Below are 21,533 nucleotides of genomic sequence, written 5' to 3'. Positions count from 1 at the left end.
AGAAAATACAGAAATGTCAGAGGTGAAGGGTCAAGGTTACTGTACCCATTAGAGTCCTCCGTAGACCAGTCCATTACCCAGTCTTATGTAATCTGCTAGACAGAAAACCCCAAAACTTCAGATTTGCCATTTTATCCGTAGTTAACCTTTTCTAAATGGACATTTCAGGGACTAGCCAGGCTACATATACACAAACCTGGTTTCAAAATATTCACGTTTTACCAATTTTAAAAACAGAATGCCTTATCTTATTCAACCCTTTATTCAAATGACAACCAAACTTAGAAACAATATATCTATTGAATGCAAAAACAACACAATACCTAAACATGGAAATTAAATAACTGGAATGGGGTTCAACAAGGAAGCAACCTGTTTCATTTCTTATTTACATTAATAAAGGAAATAACTACAAAACCAGAGAGCTACATTTCAAGGGATTGTTTCAAATGGATTAATCCACACTAATATATAACAACTGCTGTGTAGTGTTGTTTATAGACATGCAGAAAACTGATGTCCTATTTACAATTCTCATTGTCAAATTTTAGAATATTTGATAAATATAAGTTTCATAGGCAAAATCATAACTACCAATAAAATAAATCAAAGAATTGTTCACAAGAACTATTACCACTTGAATGACTAAAATGGCTCTAATAAATATATTATGGCTATTTACATGTTAGTATCACAGAAAATGGGTTCTATATTGTAACAGATCTCATATACATAATTTCAAAAAAAAATTAACACATACTTTAATTCATCATGAACATCATTTTAATTCAATGAATATAAATCTATAAAACCAAATTAAATGTCTCTATAGCATACTCTTAATTTAATACATTTCGACCAAAACGATGTTAATGGATATTCAGTAAACCTCCATTTTCATGGTCTTATCACCTGTAACCCTTGGACACAATGGTAACCAATAGTAACATGCCAAGCCATAATGGTAACCAATGGTGATGGGAATGTAGGTCAGACTTGGAATAATGGTGTATTTACAAAGCATGGGAAGAAATCTTCGAGACAGTGGGGACACATTCTTATATATCCAATGGTGGTACATTGTGTAAATAAAACAACCTCTGCATATAATTAAAATTCTCCTGAAAAAGAAACAACAAGGGCTAAACACTCATATAAGTAGAATGAGACAATTGTTGAATATAATGGGATTTCTTAAAGATATTACAATTTTTTTTCATTCACACACATGCATACAGTTAAATAGATATGTCAATGATGAATCTCGGTACCCATTCACAGCAAGGATAAACAAGCATACCGAGGAAACCCATACCCAAATAAGGGCAAACTGGATTTTGTGGTTTTAAAATTATATAATTCCAACGTTATTTATTACAATTGTTTTCATTGGACAAAAATAAAACTGAACAAGAGTTTATACATCAATAAATCCAAAAACGCGATGTATTCATACACACCTGAAAACAAATAACATAGTGCGGGGAAACTATTCAAATTTTTGCAATTGTTAATAAAGTGAATGAATTGGAATTATATGAATCAAACATTCTTTTTGAAGAATTTATCAATGTGTAAACTCCAGACATTTTACTCACAAACTTAACATAAAAGTGCTTTGCACTTTTATTCAGTTTTTGAGTAAAATGTCCGGAGTTTACACATCAATAAATTATTCAAAAAGAATGTTTAATCCTATAATATTCCATTTGTGTTAAAACCTTTCACCCAAGACAAAATCTAGATACTGTTAAAACAAAACCTGTTTTACATTTAGAAGACAATCTTAACTGCAGAAAATTGAGGAAAATTGTGCGATATCTATATATATTTGTTACTCTTTGTTTTGTTATGACCATTACATTTTCATTACTTTGCTCTATCCAAAAAATTAACTTTAAAAAAAAAAAAAAATTAATACAAGAAAAATACCTCTGACATTCAATAGCTCTATGTTACTTCAACCGTATTCAAATTTCAAACGAATTCTTGAAAAACAATGATCTATGTTATAACATTGTTAATCACTTTTCTTCATGCAGTGCTAACAATGGTAATCAAGCATATTTTAAATCTATGAATAGAGTAAATCAAAGCTGACTTCAAAAAGAAAGAGTTTTGCAGAGGAAAAAAAAAAATTGAAAGCCCAAAACTATATGCCATTTTGATTGGGATAAATCACCTACATTTAATTGTTTGCATATTTCACATTCATGCAATGTAACTATACTATTTACAATCTAGAAGAAATGGACAGCATTAATTCAAATAAAAGACACAATAATGAAAATTATATATATATGTAATTATGTATATATGCATATACATACATATATGTACATACATACATAAATAAATACATACATACATATATAAAGCAAAGTATAAAAAGAAAAGAAAAACAAAAAATGGTGAAGAAGCCAAAAGTTTTGATAATAATAAGTATAATGTACATAGAATGGTAAACACTGTGGTTAAAAGGGTGTAAATATCACATGTTGGAACACACTACATGTACAACAATTCAAAAGTCCGTACTGTTTTGTCTAAAGGAATCTTTTTCTCTGCACAGAGTTTAATCTGTTATCTCAAAACTGGCAATACCTTTAGGATCTCTGTTATAATTGTTTGCACACACAACCTGTCCTTGTTCAGTTCCTCTATATAGGTCAGCACAATGGAAATGATAATGGCAACCAATAGGAATTCAGATCCTGGCAACCAATAGAAATTCAGATACTGGCAACCAATCGGAATTCGTCTACAGACGTGTTGGTGACATCCAACGAGGGCAGTTACAAACATGGTTACAGAACTAAATATACTTGTGGTTAATGACAGTGATAAAATTAATAAACGAACACATATCTAAAAACTCACAGTAACACCTACTGAGCAGAAACTAAACAGTTTGTCCAAGGAAATAAATGTTTATATGCTGCTTGTCTTATTCATATTATCTAATTTGCTTTGAAATAAATACCTAATATAGAGAAAGCTGTACAAAACATAAATATGATGACACACAAAAGAGGTAGAAGGTTTGTCATGTTACTGTTCATTAAATAATAACATACAACATATTTCTAAAGCGATGTGCTAGATTGTGATCCAGAGGAATTCATGAGGTTCAAACATATAAAAAATTATACCTTGGTACATAAAATAAAACTGAACAAGAGATGGGGAAAGTATGGTTAGCATTTCTTCACAGAAATAAAACTCACTAGGATAACGGTGTCTAAGTCCAACTCAAGACAAAAATTTGCACCATTCTGATACATGAGATTTTAGTATACAAGTTTTCTCAAGAACATGTATATTTTGATATTTTAAAAAATACTTGCTCTTTTACCTCACAATACAATTTCTTTTTTTTTTTTTTATTGTGATACAAGACATCGTAGCAAATAAATTTGTTTCTTGAATCTTGATTTCCATTGGACTTGCTTTTCTGAATAATCATTTAAGATATTTTGAATATCGGGCAAAGAGGTAACCAGTATTGGCACCAAAAACCACAATGAAGCAAAGATTCATCAAACTGGGATCACTAGGATTTCTTTCTGTAAGTTTGGGGGGTTGCAGTGCAGTTGGCATCAATGCTTGGTGTTTCCTTTTCAATGCTGAACAGACCATCTATAGACATTGTCAAATATATTGCATAGACGACACAAAACTTTTGAGCATTTTCTTTAGCAACACCAAATCCCCGTATTTTCTGCCTGCCTGCATAATCAAGAAGACGGTGTGTAGAACAGAAGGATGATCTCCATCATCTCCACCAAGTCAGTGACTACCGAGTCTGATTAGAACGATGGAATGACACAGTAACTGACCATTGATGACATTACGATATAAAACAGCCATAAAAATACAAAGAAGATGACTGTGGGAATCCGAAACTTAAGTGGACCACCGAGCTCTCCTCCAAATTTCCTACGCACCAAGATCACCACACAACAAATCACTGCCTCAATACAGAAAACAGTGACCGAAAACGCTAGTGCACCTGGGTCAACATTAAAAGTCCCTCCATTAACCTCGTGGTATACGGCAGCGATTGTCCACGCCAGTCCAATCCCCAGAAATACATTGACAGCGTTACTTCCTGTGATGTTACCAATGGAAGAATCAGCATATCGGTCATTCACTGCGGCTACTTTACTGGCAAATGTATCTGGAGAGAGATGAATGAAATAAGCACAGCCATTCAGAAGTCTTACAGTTTGATAAAGTAATATATATACAATTCTTTTTGTTACAATGTATCTGATATGATAAGCTGCATGAGATGGTTATTTCGGATTTCAAACATTTCGGTTGAGCATCACTGAAGAGACATTATTTGTCGAAATGCGCATCTGGTGCATCAAAATTGGTACCGTATAAGTTTTACATTTACATGTTAAAAAACAACAAGATGAGTTTGAGAAACACTGATGGTCCCAGATTGCAACAAAATGGAACCGGGTCAAAGGTCAATGGTTAGGTCACAAGGTCAAAATTTTTGGTGTCAATGGAAAGGTCTTGCCACAAGAAATACACATACCAAATATGAAAGCTCTATCTCAGATATGACCAAGGTTAAAGTTTTTTGTCCCCAAATCTTCTGATTCCTGGGGCATAAAGATGTGGGATGGACAATTATTTACTCACTAATGTATAGTGGTGCAAAATGATATGAAACAACATCAACTTGAGATCTTATTAGCATATGTGGTATATCATGTAGTAAAAATGTGTAAAATATTCAATAGAGTTGTCTTTCTTGACTTACCTGGTACACTAGTACCCAGTGCCACCACTGAGATGGCAGTTACAGCATCCTTCAATCCTACAGTACAGCCAAACTCTGTGGCCAGGTCCTGTATAAACAGGGTCAGCACACCAATCATAATTATACTGACTGTGAAGCACAGCCAGCCCCCCAGGTAATCTAAAACAGAACAAACTCAGTAGTAGATAATCAAGCAAAGAAAACATCTAATTTAAGGAATGGTCAGCTAGCTAATGGTCAAATGACAAAGAATTTTGATTAAGGATGAAGGGTACACAGCAATGCTAATTATCACTCAGTTTGTTTCTTGTCCATAACATATGTAAAAAGTTTGATTTTATTGTTGTAATTTACAGAAAGAGAGATTTTCTGCCACCGCCCTATTATCCTACAGTTGCTGGTGTTGAATTTTTGTTTTTGGTGCTGAACTTCTTAAGAGATAAGAGAGAATAGTGGAAATTGTATGTGTTATCAAGATAAGTGCATATCCATCGTCTTAAAAACATCGGACAAAACATTAGAGGGAAATTCAATACCATTTCTAGTTGTATTATTTGATTTTATTACTTCCTACCAGAGATCTTGAGTTTTCACATTGGCACAAACATAACAATGTTTGGTGTGTCTCTTGTGAGTATAGAACTTTGTTTCATTGCTGCTGCTGTTTTGCACTGGGAGGGATATACTTTACAAAAAATTATTTTATGATATATTACTCCCACTGTATGTGATGTATGCTGTTATTAAGATCTGCCTAAAAGTCTGTTGATCCTCTCAAGATTTAAGGCTATTTGTAGATTAAAGTGTTTGTACAGATACAATATCATTAACCACACAAAATATGGCAGTTATTTCCAGCTGATTATATAGTTTTTGAGTTGGTCAGTATATATAATTAAACTATTGCCTTTATATGTATGAACTCTATGTTATCCCTTATCTACTGCCTATCTTGCACTTTGAAAGACCTTGTCAATACAGCAGAGTTTTGTCACTACAACAGACAGTGAGCTCTTACTATCTGAGTCTTAATCTCAGATCACTGCATATTTTCTATAACATCTTACATTCCTATATTTTCTATAACATCTTCCATTCCTATATTTTCTATAACATCTTACATTCCTATATTTTCTATAATTATGGATTGGTCACTATAAATCAAATAGTGACTATAATCATAATGCCAAAATAGGATCATCATCCCATTTCTCCTGAAGTAGGAAATCCTGTGTTCTTCAGGAAAATTTAACACATTAGAACATTAAATTGAGTGAAATTGCATTTCAGCTCGCTGTCCTCCAGCAACCCTTTCCTTCTATACGTGAGACACAACACACAGTGTAAGAGCATTTTCCAGTCATATAAACTCTCCTTATGGTGTAAATTCATTGTAAGGTGAAATACTATTGGAGTCATCATCTTAAAACTATTTCTAACATGTGTGACCTGGTCATATTAACCGTAAAACAATAGGAGTCATGTAGAATCTCTGATTGAAATTTTTAACAGAAATTGAGATATCATAAGAAACCATGGAGTTACGCATGCAGACTGATCGACTGACAGGAGAGAGAGTTAATGCAATATTCCCTGCTTTCAAAATATCTAAACACATAACGAAAAACTGTTTGTTTTTTGTTTTCATAAATACGTGTTCACTCTCAATTCTTTAAACTTATCAGGCTGCCCATTAACATTAATGTAAAATTTTATGTCGCTAATCTGAGTAAAACTGCATTCACAAACAAATGACTAAGTCCATCTTATAGTGAATAAAATCCCAAAAACTGATTTACTCTAGAATTTAAAAAAAACAAAAACAAGGTTGCTGTCCTTTAAAAAGGACTACAATATGTGGATCATATAGGCACGTGTTTATTAATGAAACATAAATCCTAGTTTGAAATAAAAATTTATTTTAAAACAGATTTTTAAATCTTGAAGCATGCAGATATTTCTTATCTTGACAAGTCTAACTGCAAGACAGTGGCAGATGTAGAGGAGTTATGGGGGTGTAACCTCCCTTTTGGTCAAATATTTTTTAAAAAAAAGTAAATAATTTTTACTCAAGGGGGGGAGGGGGGGGGGGTAAAGGTACAAAATTGGGTTGCAACTCATCCACCCCCCACCCCTGAAAAGTGTTTGGATCTGCCACTGTCTAGGGTGTCCAGGTAGCGTGGAGGTAGCGCTCTCGCTTCTCACCACTGTGACCTGAGTTCAATCCCCGTGATCGGCAGAGATTGCATGTGAGAGGGTATGGCGGTCTCACGCTCGGACACGTGGGTTTCCTCCCACCTAAATGACCCCCTCGTGCAAACATCCGTGCATCAAAGGACCCCATTGGAAATAAACTTTCAAGCTTTCATGGGTTATCCTTGGTATCTATGCATGTATGTTTGTACATGTATATACCAAATAAACATTTATTTATTTATTTAGAGCTTTAATGAGATCACACATTTCCTCTACATGTACATGAATCACATATACAGTGAAACTTCTCCAAACCAGTCCCTCAGAAAACAGGTTTTCCCTGAATATTGACCGATTTTCAAAGTCCCGGCAGAAATCTTAACATTTCTTACAAAGAAATAATCTTACAAAACCGCGGCCACCCCTGAAAACCAAATACCAGCCACTTTTCATAGAACATTTGTTACCAAACGTGTAATTTTTGAAGACAAGAAAATTTTTGCCAGAGGGTGATCAACATAGGCCAGGTGTGAAAAATGACTGACCAACTGGCCAGGTAGGAAATTATCCATGGAGGTGTGAAAAACACAAGAGGCCTCTATAATTTCTATGGTTTCCTTATTCAAGGGTGTTAATTGACACTTGGCTAATCCAAGTGACCCTTCCAAATTCTGTACAAAATGTAATAAACAGATATGAACACACTGAATGAATACAGTATCAAATGCCATATTGTTCCACCATACTATCATATGGATATAAGCAGTAGTTAATAAAGAACAGAAAAATGACTGTTAATGATAATTATCAATTTTCTTGGTTTCCATAGACTTAAAATTCCAAAGAAATATTCAAAATACATTTTCATATTTACTGCTGTACTTTTCAAAAACTTCAAAACAAATTTGTGAATGACATAAGCGATGGATATAAACAGAGTTTTTATAGTATGAGGAATTTCAATAGTAGGCCTCTGTGTTGTCTTTATGTATCTTGTTATATATTTTCAGTTTAAAATTAGATGATTTCAGCAAGATTACTTCTGGTAATAATTACCTGTAGGTACAAGCAGACTAATTTGATCTCCACTGATAATTGATCCTTGATCACCAGATCAAAGTGAACAGTGTCTAGTTAGTGAAAATTGAGATAATTTGTCTATAATTGCTAAATTATCGGTCCAAGATCTGGCCGATTTAAAGAAGTTTCACTGTACATTTGTACATTTAGAGAAGTTTCACTGTACATTTGTACATTTAGAGAAGTTTCACTGTACATTTGTAGATTTAGAGAAGTTGTAAGCAATATGACTTCATTATATGTTCACTGTGACATGTTTTACTTTACAATAGTATATAGTATAGAGCATTTCCATAGGACAACCTAGGGAAATGAACATTGTTGAGGTATTCAAGTCATTTACCAGTAGGAGGTACACAGGCAAATAGAACTTTCCAGAAGAGCGTCAAGAAGTGCATGACATAGTCCATACAGGAGGGCAGCTTTTCTTCTTCCTCGTCATCTTCACCTGAAAGGAACCAATAAAACAATGTCAACAATCAGCTAATCAAAACATACAAAAAGATCCAATCACTCAAACATAGCAATGTCGAATCTTTCAATATTAATTAATGTTTGAATTGTATATCACCTGAAATTATCACGATAATGTAAGTTCACCAATACATAGCCAGGTAAACCCCTAAATAGGGTCACTAGGAAGTAACCAATCAAGTTTCCTACTAATTTTTTTTATACTTGGCCAATGATCAGCATTGTTACATCTTTGCTTATTATTGCCTTACATGAGGTTACTGCACTCATTTTAAAGAACTCTATTTCTCGTTTAACAAAACTTTAACTCGCAAAATAAAACAAAATACTAACACGCAGAACGACAACTAGAGCAGGAAACTAATCTCCCATAAACATGACATCCAATTAAACTATAAAAACTTAGCCCTGTGAAAACGAACAAGAGGCCCATGGGCCACATCGCTCACCTGAGTCACCTTGGCCCATATCTGAAGACTTTCCATATATATTTGCATGTAAAACCTTGGTCCCTATTATGGCCCAAACTACCCTTTGCAAACTTGAATCTACACTATGTCAGAAAGCTTTCATGTAAATGTCAACTTCTTTGGCCCAATGGTTCTTTTAAAGCTTTTTTCTATATTCGTATGTAAAACTTTGACCCCCCCCCCCCCCCCCCACTTGTGGCCCCATCCTACCCCCCGGGGACCATGATTTGAACAAACTTGAATCTGCACTATGTCAGAAAGTTTTCTTGTAAATATCAGCTTTTCTGACTCAGTGGTTATTGAGAAAAAGATTTTAACTATATATTTGTATGTAAAACTTTGATCCCCCTTGTGGCCACATCCTACCCCCGGAGCCCATGATTTGAAGAAACTTGAATCTGCACTACGTCAGAAAGTTTTCATGTAAAAATCAGCTTTTCTGGCTTAGTGGTTCTTGAGAAGATTTTTCCTACATATTTGTATGTAAAACTTTGATCTCCTATTGTGGCCCCAACCAACCCCCGGAGCCCATGATTTGAACAAACTTGAATCTGCATTATGTCAGGAAGCTTTCATGTAAATCTCAGCTTTTCTGGCTTAGTGGTTCTTGAGAAGAAGATTTTTAAAGTTTTTCCCTATATATTTGTGTGTAAAACTTTGATCCCCTATTGTGGCCCCATCCAACCCCCGGAGCCCATGATTTGAACAAACTTGAATCTGCATTATGTCAGGAAGCTTTCATGTAAATCTCAGCTTTTCTGGCTTAGTGGTTCTTGAGAAGAAGATTTTTAAAGTTTTTCCCTATATATTTGTATGTAAAACTTTGATCCCCCCTTGGGGCCCCATCCTACCACCGGGGGCCATGATTTGAACAAACTTGAATCTGCAATATGTCAGGAAGCTTTCAGGTAAATTTCAGCTCTTCTGGCCCAGTGGTTCTTGAGAAGAAGATTTTTAAATGACCCCACCCTATTTTTGCATTTTTGTGATTATCTCCCCTTTGAAAGGGACATGGCCCTTCATTTGAACAAACTTGAAAGTCCTTCACCCAAGGATGCTTTTGGCCAAGTTAGGTTGAAATTGGCCCAGTGGTTCTGGAGAAGAAGTCGAAAATGTGAAAAGTTTACAGACAGACGGACGCTGGACAAAATGTAATGTAATGTAATGTAATGTAAGGAAATTTGTATGACTTTGTGCTCAGTATAGAGTAAAATGCTGATTGGTTGATGTGACATTTGTACTTACTCAAGCACAATTGTTGATTTCTGAAAGTTTTTAATGTTGATATATGCTCACTTTCTTATGTTAAATTCTTATGAAGATATCAATACTATATGATACTCTATGATAAAATTAACTAAAAATCTCTATTAGACTTGCACATACACACAACTATGGTTGTAGAGATATAATTGAAAATAGTCTCAAATTATGACCTGTATTTTGACACACTTTCAAATCCAAAGTGAGCCAATTAAGTGCTGACCATATGAGTGTCTTATTAACATACTGCGTGCTACACAAAATCAAAAATGGTAGAGGATGAAGGCAGAGAAAAGAAACCAAAGTGAAAAGATACTAACTACTGCTTATATATATATCCACACAGTCAAACCTCGTTATCTCAAACTCGATGGGACCAAATTAAATAACTTGAGATATTGAGGGTAAAATACTCAATAAATACGAGATTCAGAAGAAATCGATTTCAACATGAGAAAGCCTTGGGAGTAGGCTTGCTCATGGATAGATGGAATCCTGTTCCCCCCCCCCCCCCCCCCCCCCCCCCCAGTGATATACTTTAACCGTTTTATTATACTGATACTAACATTAAAACCAGAATAAAACTTGAAATTAATACAATATTTATTTTATACCCATCTAGTTCAGTAGAGAGGAGGGGAAAAAATCTTATCATCAATCAATTTTACATAAATTGAGTTAAAACACTCTCAATAATTCAACATGTTCAAAAGGAAGTCAAGGTCTTATTTTACCTATATAGCTTAATTTTGTGCAGTAACAAATGACAATGGAGACTGGGTCCCGGAGGAAAGTAAATCAACGTTTTTACTTGTTACGAAAGAGTGCTCGTGCACGATGCAATTTCATCGTATAATGAATATTCATGACTCCATTCAGAAGACATCAGAACTTTCTACTATTGATTGCCGTGATCTAAATAGGTGTGTATCTGTTCATGAAACTGACACACCTAGAACTGACACACCTTTTTTGCAGGGAACCAGTCATTTTACTGTGATCTACAGGAATCAGCAATATAATATATGTCAATTTATATTTATGTAGTAAAACTCAGTCGAGGCATAATATAATTTATCAACACCATTGTTTGTTTCTGATATGAGTGAAAAAGGCTTTTGCAATGAATAGATGTCCAAAAGTTAAATTTGTCAAAAATGAACAGCTTAAATTTTTACCCACTCCTTTCACCAGAGATGAAATCAAACGGTTGACCTTGCACATGTTATTATACAATGCCATTATATTAACCATGTTAATTTGGACACAAAAAATTATGAATTATTACCGAGTATATATGTACCTTTAAGCATGGGAACCCTAGCTCTTAGCATTAATGATTTTTGTGTTATTTGCACTGCAACAAAGTATCACACAACTGATGAATTGTATATATCAACAAGACGTGTCGGTACGACATGAACGCCACGCTGAAATTCAGGTTTTAAATATTCAAAAGTCCAAGGAATGTAAAAATCATATAATAACTTTTAAAGTGATGACTTAATTAACAACAATACTGATTGGATGAAAAAGTTGTTTGATTTCTTAGTCCAAAAAAATTTCGTTCAGAAACCATCTGCACTAAGCACGCGGAACTACTTTTCTCTGGAATGTGTCTTCCCCGTTCTAAATATAGCGCTATTTATAGAATGGGAATTTCCACACAAGCATTATAAACAAAATGCATTTTTTTTTTTTAGATGAGACAATTAAATAAAATTTAGTTCAAAATAAACATTTGTCATTTGAGTTAAGTAAACTATCAGGTTTTTTGCTGGAAAGTTGGTCAGGGCTAGTGAATATAAGGTAATTTAATTAGGTCTAGTAAAAATCATTTGAAGTAGCGAGACTGGTCCAGTGCTCAAAAAAGTAAATGCCAAACCATGAGAAAGTGATATTATTAATATAAAAAAGTTCCAAGTCCCAGATAACTCTGTATGGATAAGGACGATAAATCTAAAGGTGGTACGTCCTCCTCTGCCTAATTCAAGTATCATGTACAAAATTTATGAAAATCTTCTCAAGGAAACTTAAGCTATCACATACATAGAAAGTGCTGACAGAGTCCTAATAAAGAGACATATGAAAAATCAGCTCATTATCCACAAGCAAAGCAAATAATAAACAGTGAATAATTAATCAAAAATTTCAAAGTTTAACAGCAATAACTTTGGTGAAAATATTAGTAGGTCATGTAACCAACATGAAATTCAAATTTAATCTGTAAGTTGCAATATAAAGAGACATACCAAAATTCAGCTCATTATCTACAAGCACAGCCCAAAAAAGTCTGGAAAACTAATTATCACAGAATGTCGGACAGAAGGGGTCACACTGTGTCCAGACCATTTCATGGTGGGGCATGAATATAGAACAAAATTTGCATCTCAAACCTCTGCCTCTGACTTATCACATTGAGGCATGGTACACCCAATTGCTGCACCCAGGAGTCTCCTCAACACACACATGTTCTGCTCTTTGTTGTTAATACAGTGTCACAATCAAATCAACAGTGCACTCAGATGTCAATTTCTTTGTGCAGGACACCCAATAGAAATTCTGCATTTACCTGTACAGGTAAGCCATAGAAACACAAAATTTACCTCTAAAGATTTTACTCTAAATCTGCCTGCACAGATACCTCACAGCAAATCTAAATTAACACATACAAGATACCCCACAGAAACCCTAAATCTACCTGTGCAGGTTACATACCTCACAGAAACTCTAAATTTATCTGTGCCGGATACATTCCTCACAGAAACCCTGAATTTATCTGTGCAGGTTATATACCTCACAAAACCCTAAATTTATCTGTGCAGGTATGATATACCTCACAAAACCCTAAATTTATCTGTGCAGGTTGCATTTCTCACAAAACCCTAAATTTATCTGTGCAGGTTATATACCTCACAAAACCCTAAATTTGTATGTGCAGGTTATAAACCTCACAGAAATCCTAAATTTATCTGTGCAGGTTACATTCCTCGGAGAAACCCTAAATTTATGTGCAGGTTATATACCTCACAGAAACCCTAAATTTATATGTGCAGGTTATATATATACCTCACAGACACCCTAAATTTATCTGTGCAGGTTATATATATACCTCACAGAAACCCTAAATTTATCTGTGCAGGTTACATTCCTCACAGAAACCTACAGATTACATTCCTCACAAAACCCTAAATTTATCTGTGCAGGTTACATACCTCACAGCCTCCTACCCCCCTAACATATATGTTAAATTACCTGCCATCTGATATAAAACCTAGCAAAAACTGCATTAAACAAGGCTGGGAAGATATAGAATGTGTTTGTTTTGTTTTAGATCCTTGAAAGTATTATAGAGATTTGTACTTATAAGGCGTTAATTAAGTTAAATACAGTAAGACACTCTTCTAACAAACACACTTATTAGGACTTGTCACTAATTATGACAAAGTGATTTCCATAACTACTGACTTGTTGGATATAAAAATAGCCTATTACATCTCTGTTAATCCGGTACAACCTAACTGTTTTCTATTACATCACTGTTAATCCGGTACAACCTAACTGTTTTCTATTACATCACTGTTAATCCGGTACAACCTAACTGTTTTCTATTACATCTCTGTTAATCCGGTACAACCTAACTGTTTTCTATTACATCACTGTTAATCCGGTACAACCTAACTGTTTTCTATTACATCACTGTTAATCCGGTACAACCTAACTGTTTTCTATTACATCACTGTTAATCCGGTACAACCTAACTGTTTTCTATTACATCACTGTTAATCCGGTACAACCTAACTGTTTTCTATTACATCTCAGTTAATCCGGTACAACCTAACTGTTTTCTATTACATCTCAGTTAATCCGGTACAACCTAACTGTTTTCTATTACATCTCTGTTAATCCGGTACAACCTAACTGTTTTCTATTACATCACTGTTAATCCGGTACAACCTAACTGTTTTCTATTACATCACTGTTAATCCGGTACAACCTAACTGTTTTCTATTACATCACTGTTAATCCGGTACAACCTAACTGTTTTCTATTACATCACTGTTAATCCGGCACAACCTAACTGTTTTCTATTACATCACTGTTAATCCGGTACAACGTAACTGTTTTCTATTACATCACTGTTAATCCGGCACAACCTAACTGTTTTCTATTACATCACTGTTAATCCGGTACAACGTAACTGTTTTCTATTACATCACTGTTAATCCGGCACAACCTAACTGTTTTCTATTACATCACTGTTAATCCGGTACAACCTAACTGTTTTCTATTACATCACTGTTAATCCGGTACAACCTAACTGTTTTCTATTACATCTCTGTTAATCCGGTACAACCTAACTGTTTTCTATTACATCACTGTTAATCCGGTACAACCTAACTGTTTTCTATTACATCACTGTTAATCCGGTACAACCTAACTGTTTTCTATTACATCACTGTTAATCCGGTACAACCTAACTGTTTTCTATTACATCACTGTTAATCCGGCACAACCTAACTGTTTTCTATTACATCACTGTTAATCCGGCACAACCTAACTGTTTTCTATTACATCTCTGTTAATCCGGTACAACCTAACTGTTTTCTATTACATCACTGTTAATCCGGTACAACCTAACTGTTTTCTATTACATCACTGTTAATCCGGTACAACCTAACTGTTTTCTATTACATCACTGTTAATCCGGTACAACCTAACTGTTTTCTATTACATCACTGTTAATCCGGTACAACCTAACTGTTTTCTATTACATCACTGTTAATCCGGCACAACCTAACTGTTTTCTATTACATCACTGTTAATCCGGCACAACCTAACTGTTTTCTATTACATCACTGTTAATCCGGCACAACCTAACTGTTTTCTATTACATCACTGTTAATCCGGCACAACCTAACTGTTTTCTATTACATCACTGTTAATCCGGCACAACCTAACTGTTTTCTATTACATCACTGTTAATCCGGTACAACCTAACTGTTTTCTATTACATCACTGTTAATCTGGTACAACCTAACTGTTTTCTATTACATCACTGTTAATCCGGTACAACCTAACTGTTTTCTATTACATCACTGTTAATCCGGTACAACCTAACTGTTTTCTATTACATCACTGTTAATCCGGTACAACCTAACTGTTTTCTATTACATCTCTGTTAATCCGGTACAACCTAACTGTTTTCTATTACATCACTGTTAATCCGGCACAACCTAACTGTTTTCTATTACATCACTGTTAATCCGGTACAACCTAACTGTTTTCTATTACATCTCTGTTAATCCGGTACAACCTAACTGTTTTCTATTACATCACTGTTAATCCGGTACAACCTAACTGTTTTCTATTACATCTCTGTTAATCCGGTACAACCTAACTGTTTTCTATTACATCACTGTTAATCCGGTACAACCTAACTGTTTTCTATTACATCTCTGTTAATCCGGTACAACCTAACTGTTTTCTATTACATCACTGTTAATCCGGTACAACCTAACTGTTTTCTATTACATCTCTGTTAATCCGGTACAACCTAACTGTTTTCTATTACATCACTGTTAATCCGGTACAACCTAACTGTTTTCTATTACATCACTGTTAATCCGGTACAACCTAACTGTTTTCTATTACATCTCAGTTAATCCGGTACAACCTAACTGTTTTCTATTACATCTCAGTTAATCCGGTACAACCTAACTGTTTTCTATTACATCTCTGTTAATCCGGTACAACCTAACTGTTTTCTATTACATCACTGTTAATCCGGTACAACCTAACTGTTTTCTATTACATCTCTGTTAATCCGGTACAACCTAACTGTTTTCTATTACATCACTGTTAATCCGGTACAACCTAACTGTTTTCTATTACATCACTGTTAATCCGGTACAACCTAACTGTTTTCTATTACATCTCAGTTAATCCGGTACAACCTAACTGTTTTCTATTACATCACTGTTAATCCGGTACAACCTAACTGTTTTCTATTACATCTCAGTTAATCCGGTACAACCTAACTGTTTTCTATTACATCACTGTTAATCCGGTACAACCTAACTGTTTTCTATTACATCACTGTTAATCCGGTACAACCTGTTTTCTTGTATAGATATTGAATGTGAAGTTATTTCTTGATATTTGCAGATGTATTACTTCAGCAATTTTAACTTTATTTGAACTAGTTATTTAAAATGATAACTTAATAGATTATGTGAGCCAAATGAAGTAATGCCATCTTTGATGGGTTTATGGTACTTTGTGAATTATGCATAATAAAATTTGTAATAAAAGATATTCATTTATTGATATTGAATATTTGATAGTGAGGTAAAAGGTAATATTATTCTTCAATTTAAAAATAAAAATTGTAAGATAAACAGAAATTTATAGCTCTCGGCCTGCTCATGATAAAAATTTGTCGGCCAATATTATGCAAGCATTCTATACCATGCAGAGTTAGACTTCAGCCATTAGGGAAATGGGCTGTTCTCAAGGATGTCAGAATTTTTTTTTTTTTTAAAAACCTGTTTCGAGCCATAAATACAAAGCTGAACACACAGTAATTCGATAATGATCGTAATTCTTAAAAAACCGCCAATCATCGTAATTCTTACTGTTTCTAGGATTCACAAACAGAAATCAAACCACAAAAATATCTAAAACCGCCAATCAATATCTAATTTGTACACATTGTGCACAATAAACCAGACAAATCTGCATTTAAGGAATAATGGCCAAGTTGTTTGTATTATGGAGTATGAAAACATTGTAAGCATGAGATAATTTGTATAATGAAGCATGAGATATTTTGTATAATGAAGCATGAGGTAATTTGTATAATGAAGCATAAGATAATTTGCAGAATGATGAAGTATGAAATATTTTGTATAATGAAGCATGAGATAATTTGTGTAATGAAGCATGAGATAATTTGTGTAATGATGAAGTATGAGATATTTTGTATAATGAAGCGTGAGATAATTTGTATAATGAAGCATAAGATAATTTGCAGAATGATGAAGTATGAAATATTTTGTATAATGAAGCATGAGATAATTTGTATAATGAAGCATGAGATAATTTGTGTAATGAAGCATGACATAATTTGTATAATGAAGTATGAGATAATTTGTATAATGAAGCATGAGATAATTTGTGTAATGAAGCATGACATTATTTGTGTAATGAAGCATGAGATAATTTGTGTAATGAAGCATGAGATAATTTGTGTAATGAAGCATGAGATAATTTGTGTAATGATTGATTGATTGAATATTATCTAACGTCCACTAAAGAATGTTTCACTCCTATGGAGATGTCATTGCTGATGAAGGGCTGCAAAATTTAGGCCTATGCTAAGCACTTTCGACCTTTGAGCAGGGAGGGATCTTTATCATGCAACACCAGCTGTGACACAGGGTTTCGGTTTTTGTGGTCTCATCTGAAGGACACCCCATTTAATCACCTCTTATGACATGCAAGGGTTACTGAGGACCTATTATAATCAAAATCCCCATGGGAAATTCTAAAAGGAAAAAAAAATAATAAATTCCACTCTATTTCAAGAGGTCATGCATTTCATAATTCAAATATCGCCTTCTCTTCTCATTATTACCATATACTCAGTTTAGATGTTTGATGTCAAGGAGTTAAGATGAAATTCCTTAAAGAAATAATATAGTTTCATAATATGATCCCTTGCAGCAGAACTCCAGACCTGCTTCTATTTTTATCATTACCAGGCACTCAGTTTTGGCTATTTGATCTCCAGGAATTAAAATCTATTTATTTGTTTATTTGTACATCATTTTAATTCCCATTCGGGAATTTTTTTCTCACATGTATAGATGCACATAAAGTGCCATGGACCTATGCATGTTGCTCAGGATTGCCTGTATTTTAAGCCTCCATACAAGGTTCATAGTTAAGGTCATACATATTTATATAATTACAGATGAATAACAGCAATGAAACTGTTTGGTAACAGCAATATGAAGAATGAAGATGTTTCTCAATGTGCCAACTCCTACCATGAGATGGGGGGTACTGATTATAAGGTTCTATTGAAAGACTTGCTTATTTTTCATGCCTGATATAGGACTTTTGGTGAAGAAACAGTCGCTACCTATGTTAAATGTCTTAGGTTTGAAGCTGCACCTCAATCCAGAATTGAATCCCGGACCTCTCCCTCAATCCAGAATCTAACCCCCGACCTCTCCCTCAATCCAGAATCTAACCCCGGACGTCTCCCTCAATCCAGAATCTCACCCCAGACCAGAATCTAACCCCGGACGTCTCCCTCAATCCAGAATCTAACCCCGGACGTCTCCCTCAATCCAGAATCTCACCCCAGACCAGAATCTAACCCTGGACGTCTCCCTCAATCCAGAATCTCACCCCAGACCTCTCCCTCAATCCAGAATCTAACCCCGGACCTCTCCCTCAATCCAGAATCTAACCCAAGACCTCTCCCTCAATCCAGAATCTAACCCCGGACGTCTCCCTCAATCCAGAATCTAACCTCAGGCCAGAATCTAACCCCGGACGTCTCCCTCAATCCAGAATCTAACCCCAGACCTCGATCTCCCTCAATCCAGAATCTAACCTTGGACGTCTCCCTCAATCCAGAATCTAATCTTGGACCTCTCCCTCAATCCAGAATCTAACCCCGGACGTCTCCCTCAATCCAGAATCTAACCCCGGACGTCTCCCTCAATCCAGAATCTCACCCCAGACCAGAATTTAACCCCAGACCAGAATTTAACCCCAGACCTCTCCCTCAATCCAAAATCTAACCCCAGACCAGAATCTAACCCCAGACCTCTCCCTCAATTCAGAATCTAACCCCAGACCTCGATCTCCCTCAATCCAGAATCTAACCTTGGACCTCTCCCTCAATCCAGAATCTAACCCCGGACGTCTCCCTCAATCCAGAATCTAACCCCGGACGTCTCCCTCAATCCAGAATCTAACCCCGGACCTCTCAGTTGCAAAGTGAACACCTTAATCAATAGACAATCATGGAAGAGTTGAGAAGTTCTTTCTTTTTTTTTATATAATGCATTTTCATAATATGAGCCATCAAGACCACCCTTAAGCCTCAGAAACCCTGACTCAAGGTAGATCGAGGCATCCCTGATAAATCCTTTAGTATATAGGAAATTGTCAAAAGATTGCATCATCATTTTTAAAACTTTAGGTCCTGACCCTCAGCCCCCAGGATAAACAGGGGCCACAAATTTCATTCCCTTTCTTCCAATAATGCTACATGCCAATTTTGGTCAAACTTGGTCCACCATCATTTGAGAAGAAGTCGAAAATATTCATGGACAGCAATGAGGGAAAAACCAGATTTTAATAGATATAATGTAATTCTAAAACAGCAAATAAAACACATACTATAATTTAAATATTGTTAGCCACTGTGGATTAGAGTGTAATCCTGACAATGAAATATACACCAGTAACCACAAACAACCCTTGGATTTATACAGAAAAAAATCAAACCCATGTAGAGATGTGAAATTCTACTACGAAGTGAGCACTGATTGTGTAGATCTGCATCAGGTATCATATGATCTAGTAATGAAATGGGTCTAATTTCATTATTGATAAGAGTTTTATAACAACTTTCTGATCATCCTGGAGTTACAAATTTACACCAGGTGATTCATGTTAACTTTGAGCTTTAGGTAATTTAATTTTCCACTTCATTAATATTGAATTCTACATAGAAGAGACATTTCTATTCTTAATATGGCATTTAATGTTATTCCAATGTGCATGCAACAGAAAAATTCTCTTTAAAGTTCCCTTAAGGCAACAAATATTTGCTCCGATAATAGACTATTCATTAACGATTTCACATTTCAAATTGAATTTAGGGTACGTACGTACTACAAGGTTGTCTTGGATCAGAAATTTTAACTACTGTGCTGTCCATTAACTCTGCATTCCATAGGAGACACTCATAATGGAGACAGAAATGGCAACAATCCATATCAATCTCCTAGCTTGAAATAAAGTTACATCCAACCAGGTCATGGACAACAATGAGCTTGTCAGAGAGCAACGATTATCATTATATTCAAACATTTCAGTTTTTATGGCCACAAAGTGATCTTTCCATACCTTTTCATATAAAACATTTGGTCCACTCAGCAAAACCAATGTAAAGAAAAGGTATGGAAAGATCACTTTGTGGCCATAAAAACTGAAATTGTTTCTAAAATGCTGACCTAAAGGCCTACATTCCAAGAAAAAAAAATTCCATTTTGTGGAACATTGGATTAAAAATTCTTTTTATAATCAAAATAGATTATAGATTTTTATATTTAGTAAACTTCATTTCAATGCATTTTTTATCTATGAAATTATACGGGTTAACGAAAATCTTTAAACTTCACTACAAAACTGCTTTGAAGCAAATCTAGGCTATCTTTATATTGCTCTGTAAATATCAATCTTGTTCTACACTAAGCTGCCTTGGCAAACAGCTTGAAAGCCCAATAGTCTATTGCCTGATATCAAACATTAACTACAAATGGTTATTATAGAAATGAATGGAGAGCTGTCTTATTTTGCAGTAGGTATGAAATGAAAATCAATACTAAATGATGCTACTGAGACATTCATATTGTCAAAGCGATAGGGCTATATTTTTCATTACTGAATGTTAAACAGTTTGCCGATGTGAATGGGGAGATCTAGGTTGTTTTACATCTACATTATTGTGTGCTACTACATTTCTACAGTGATGTCAGATGTAGAATAGGACAACATGAAACACTGAGGACACAGTACATAATTCTTCACACACTAGCTGCTACTACAGATCAGCGACAGACAAAACACGACTTCTTACCATTCCCTAAATGTATCTTGGCTTGATCAAGGTACCTGCTGAGGTTTAACTACTGTTGCTATAATGTGTTTTTACACAGTACAAGGTTTTCTTAATGACCGTTTTTCTTCTTAATGTTTTATTTCGTTCATTTTCTAATATTCTGCATAGTGCTTTACATTAAAAAAAAATTTTAGCTGTCGATCTTAATTAGGCCAATTCAACTTAATTGATAGATTATCATCCCCGCCCGCCCCTCAAAAATTGGCCCGCCCCGAATTTTTTTATTTTGCGAAACTTGCGATTTCCGGATTATTTTCATGTCCGACTCCGGTATTTACACTTGAGTTTACATTTCCGGTATAGCAACGTGAAAACCCACATGAAGAAAATAGATCGATAT

General features: G+C 34.8%; 1 protein-coding gene and 1 long non-coding RNA gene across 7 annotated transcripts in view; both read right to left on the bottom strand.

Moving 5' to 3' along the window:
- Positions 1 to 246: 246 nt before the first annotated feature.
- The window catches only part of LOC125649193 (sodium/calcium exchanger 3-like), a 76,936-nt gene continuing 55,649 nt past the window's right edge, over positions 247 to 21,533 (bottom strand). For all 6 annotated transcript variants that reach the window (XM_048876481.2, XM_048876483.2, XM_048876484.2 and 3 more), the window contains 3 exons: positions 8,400 to 8,504; positions 4,781 to 4,939; positions 247 to 4,180 (listed from right to left, as the gene is read on the bottom strand). In XM_048876481.2, coding sequence (XP_048732438.1) covers positions 3,810 to 4,180; positions 4,781 to 4,939; positions 8,400 to 8,504 — 635 coding nt within the window. In that variant the 3' untranslated portion in view covers positions 247 to 3,809. The remainder of the gene's footprint in view (positions 4,181 to 4,780; positions 4,940 to 8,399; positions 8,505 to 21,533) is intronic.
- On the bottom strand, positions 17,895 to 20,173 carry LOC130055106 (uncharacterized). The gene is made up of 2 exons (XR_008803345.1): positions 19,261 to 20,173; positions 17,895 to 19,167 (listed from the first exon to the last, which is right to left on the bottom strand). It is a non-coding gene; the product is annotated as an uncharacterized LOC130055106 (long non-coding RNA).

The sequence above is a fragment of the Ostrea edulis genome, chromosome 5 (genome assembly GCF_947568905.1).
Source record: "Ostrea edulis chromosome 5, xbOstEdul1.1, whole genome shotgun sequence".
In the NCBI taxonomy this organism is placed as follows: domain Eukaryota; kingdom Metazoa; phylum Mollusca; class Bivalvia; order Ostreida; family Ostreidae; genus Ostrea; species Ostrea edulis.
Note: the sequence above shows the minus strand (reverse complement) of the source record. Positions and strands in the feature narration are given on the sequence as shown.